This window comes from Harpegnathos saltator, unplaced genomic scaffold (genome assembly GCF_003227715.2).
Source record: "Harpegnathos saltator strain DR-91 unplaced genomic scaffold, Hsal_v8.6 scaffold271, whole genome shotgun sequence".
NCBI lineage: Eukaryota > Metazoa > Arthropoda > Insecta > Hymenoptera > Formicidae > Harpegnathos > Harpegnathos saltator.
This window is the reverse complement of record NW_020230063.1, coordinates 26367-29441: the sequence shown is the minus strand read 5'-3', so window position 1 is coordinate 29441 and position 3075 is coordinate 26367. Positions and strand designations below refer to the sequence as shown.

The 3075-nt window shown below is 56.6% G+C and overlaps 1 protein-coding gene across 1 annotated transcript; it reads right to left on the bottom strand.

Annotated features, from left to right (window-relative positions):
• Positions 1-360: 360 nt before the first annotated feature.
• On the bottom strand, positions 361-1461 carry LOC112588698 (uncharacterized). The gene has a single exon (XM_025299380.1). It carries the CDS (start codon positions 1459-1461, stop codon positions 361-363), a length of 1101 nt encoding a protein of 366 aa, XP_025155165.1.
• Between the last annotated feature and the right edge of the window lie 1614 nt (positions 1462-3075).

Sequence of the window (3075 nt, the reverse complement as noted above, 5' to 3'; positions counted from 1 at the left end):
GTCAGGACCCTCCCGGGACATATGCCTCTGAGGCGGGCTGCTATTATGCGCTCAAAGAGCTTGCCCGCCTCATCCAGGAGCATATGGGCCGGTACGCGGAGGGGGATTCCTCCGGCTTGCCCTCTTTTCGGAGGAGGACCACATTGGCCCTCCCCCAGACTGGGGGGAATCTTCGTTCCCTCACTGCCCTAGTAATAGGCGGCGAGCCTGCCGCTCATGTACCCTGAGGCCAGGGTGAGGACACGGCCGGGGGATACCATCGGGTCCCGGAGCTTTCCCGCTCTTTGACCCTTTTGGTAGCCTCGGCCACCTCCTCCTCGGTGACTCCCGGAACCTCCCCCTGTTGTTCGGGGGAGGGGGTTACGTACTGGGTGATGGGGTCTTCCCCCCAACCGGGAATAGGGTCCCCATCACCCGTCCCAGGAACCGGGAGTCAAGCGTCTCCGTCAGAGGGGGCGCCCATGGTCTCAGCTTTTGCATCACCATCCTGTATGGGCGCCCCCACGGATCCGCGTCCAACGAGAGGAGGAGGTCGTCCCACCCCTTTCCTCTGGCCACCCCTATGGCGTTCCGGAGTTCTTTGGCTGCGGCACAGAACTCCCGCCGGGCGGCCAGAGTGACCTCAGGGTCCGCGTCCCGGCGTACCGCTCGGAACGCGCGCCTGAGGTGGACCGACCTCCGCCGCAACGCGGCAATTTCGTCGGTCCACCACCAGGCGCATCGTTTTGGGCAGGCCCTGACTCTGGGCATGGAGGCATCGCACGCGAGTGCGAGAACCTGCATAACCTCCATGACCTCAGAGTCAAGGTCCTGCCCGTCCTTCCATTGTGGCCAGGTGGAGCCCATCAGGGAGATTTCTAAGTCCTCCCTGTTTAGCTGGGCTAGAGCCCATCTACCGGGCCGGGGTCCGTCCTTATTACGGGGCCGTAGGCCATCGGGGGTGACGGAGAGCTCCATCTCTATTAAGAGATGGTCCGACAACGATTCGAGCTCCTCCGCCACCCTCCAGGTCCGCACCCTTCGCAGGGCCGAGGGGGTCGCCCAAGACAAGTCTATAATAGACTCCCCCCTCGACCCCACGAATGTGGATTTTACACCATCATTCATTATGTGCAGACCTAGGCCCACGGCCCAATCCGCTGTTACCTCCCCCCTCCTGTCATCGCGCCGGGAGCCCCATAGCTCCGATTTGGCGTTAAAATCGCCGGCGACGATGACAGGACCTGGGAGATGTCTCTTGATGACATCTCCCATTTCTTGGAGCCTGGACTTGTAATCTACCAAGCCCAGGCTCTTTGCTGGGGGGAGGTATACCCCGACCACGGTGACGGCTCCCCACCTGGCCACAACGAATCCCCTGCCACGATCCACATATTTGGCAGGGGGTGAGCGGCTGCTCGCCTTCCACACATAGCGACAGAGCCCAATCGTCCCCGAACCACCTGCGGTTCCTGGGGACATGGTGGGGCTCTGCCGCTATGCCTAAGCCTGCACCGCGCTCCGTCATAGTGTGCTCAAACAGAGGAGAGCTTGACGGGCGCGGTGCAGGTTCCCTTGCAGTAGTTTAGTGTCCATTGCTCGGTTCCGCAATAACCACCACTTTTTCCCCCGGCTGCTCGCCGTCGGTATCCTCACTCTCTGCAGGCTCACTCTCTTTTCCCCCCTTTTTTCGTCCACCTCCATATTCCCACCTTCAGTGGGGACCCGTGTGGGGGGCGAAAGAGGGAGCGAGGTTCTCCGCTTTCTTTGAGGGAGAGGAGGCTGGGACTCTGGCTCCAGTTCCCGATTTGCCTCCTCCTCCCTCTCCTTTCCTTCCTCCTCTTTCCTTATTCCCTCTGGGGATGAGGGAGGGTCCCGTGGCGGCGGTGCGGTCACCATTCTCCCTCTCACCTCATCCCCAGAGATTTTCTTTTTTCCCTTGGGGGGACGGCAGGATGGTCCCCCCATCCTATGTCCCGATTTGACACCGGCCTCCTCGCAAATTTGACACCTGGCTCTTGAGCTACAGTCCCGAGCCAGGTGTCCGGGTTCTCCGCATCTGTAGCAATTGGCTCTTCTGTCGCTTTTGCTTTTGCAGTTAATCTGCACGTGCCCTTTTTCCAAGCATTGAAGCACTGGAGGGCCCTTGCTTGTAGAAGTTCTATTTTAACTTGTGTCCAACCTATTTTAACGTTGCCTAGTTCTGCAACTTTCTTCGCCGCTGCGAGGGGGCATTGTATCCACAGTGTCCTGTACTCATTCCATGCTCCCTTATTTTCCCGGTCTTGACCTCTCCTACTTTACATCCCCCCACTTGCCACTACCTCCGCTGCTTCATACTCCGTGGTTGAGATCTCCATCCTTTGATTCTAATTCTCCCATCTTTTGCGGCCTACTAACTTTGGCTCTGTCGGTCAGAACCTCTTTTAATTTTTCCGCCAGTAGATCCGCCTGTTTTCCCCTTTCCTCTCCCGGTATCTCGAGTATCAGAGCTCCGGTAGCCCCCACTCTGGTCTTGATTTTTTCAATCCCAATCCCTGTTAAGTCAATCTTCTTTTTTGCCTCCGCTAGGAGGTCTTTGTACTGCCCCGCTCAGCGGTTACTGTTACCGCCGCGGTATTGGGGACTCTCCTCTTCACCTTTTTCTCCTCCTTCTTTCTATTTTAACTACTTTTCTTATTTCCTGCCTTTTCTTTTCTTCTTTCTCTTCTTCTTCTCTCTCCTCCCTATTACTTTCGACCATTCCTCTCCCTGTGTTATGGTGCCCCTTCCTTTTTTGTTTGCTCCCGATACTCTCTCCTTTGTTCCTTTGTGGGTGGCAGCTGAGGATATTCCTGCATGTATCTGCTTCCTCCATGTTGTACCGACTCTCTCTCTTTCCCTTTGCTTTCTCTATTGCCCTTCCCGGCCCCTCGTTTGGGAGTCCTTCTCCTGTTGTGTCCATTATTTAGGGCTTTAAATACTATTTTGACACTTCCTCTTCTAGCCCTTTCTTCGTTGGCTCTTCCTTCTCCCTTTCTATCCTTACTCTCTTTTGAGTAGGATATTCCCTAATCTTGGGGCCTACCACTACTGCTTCGCGACCCTGGCTTCCTT

Coding starts and splice junctions, on each gene's coding strand:
- LOC112588698 (XM_025299380.1), bottom strand. CDS start 1,461: ATGTCCCCAGGAACCGCAGGTGGTTCGGGGACGATTGGGCTCTGTCGC.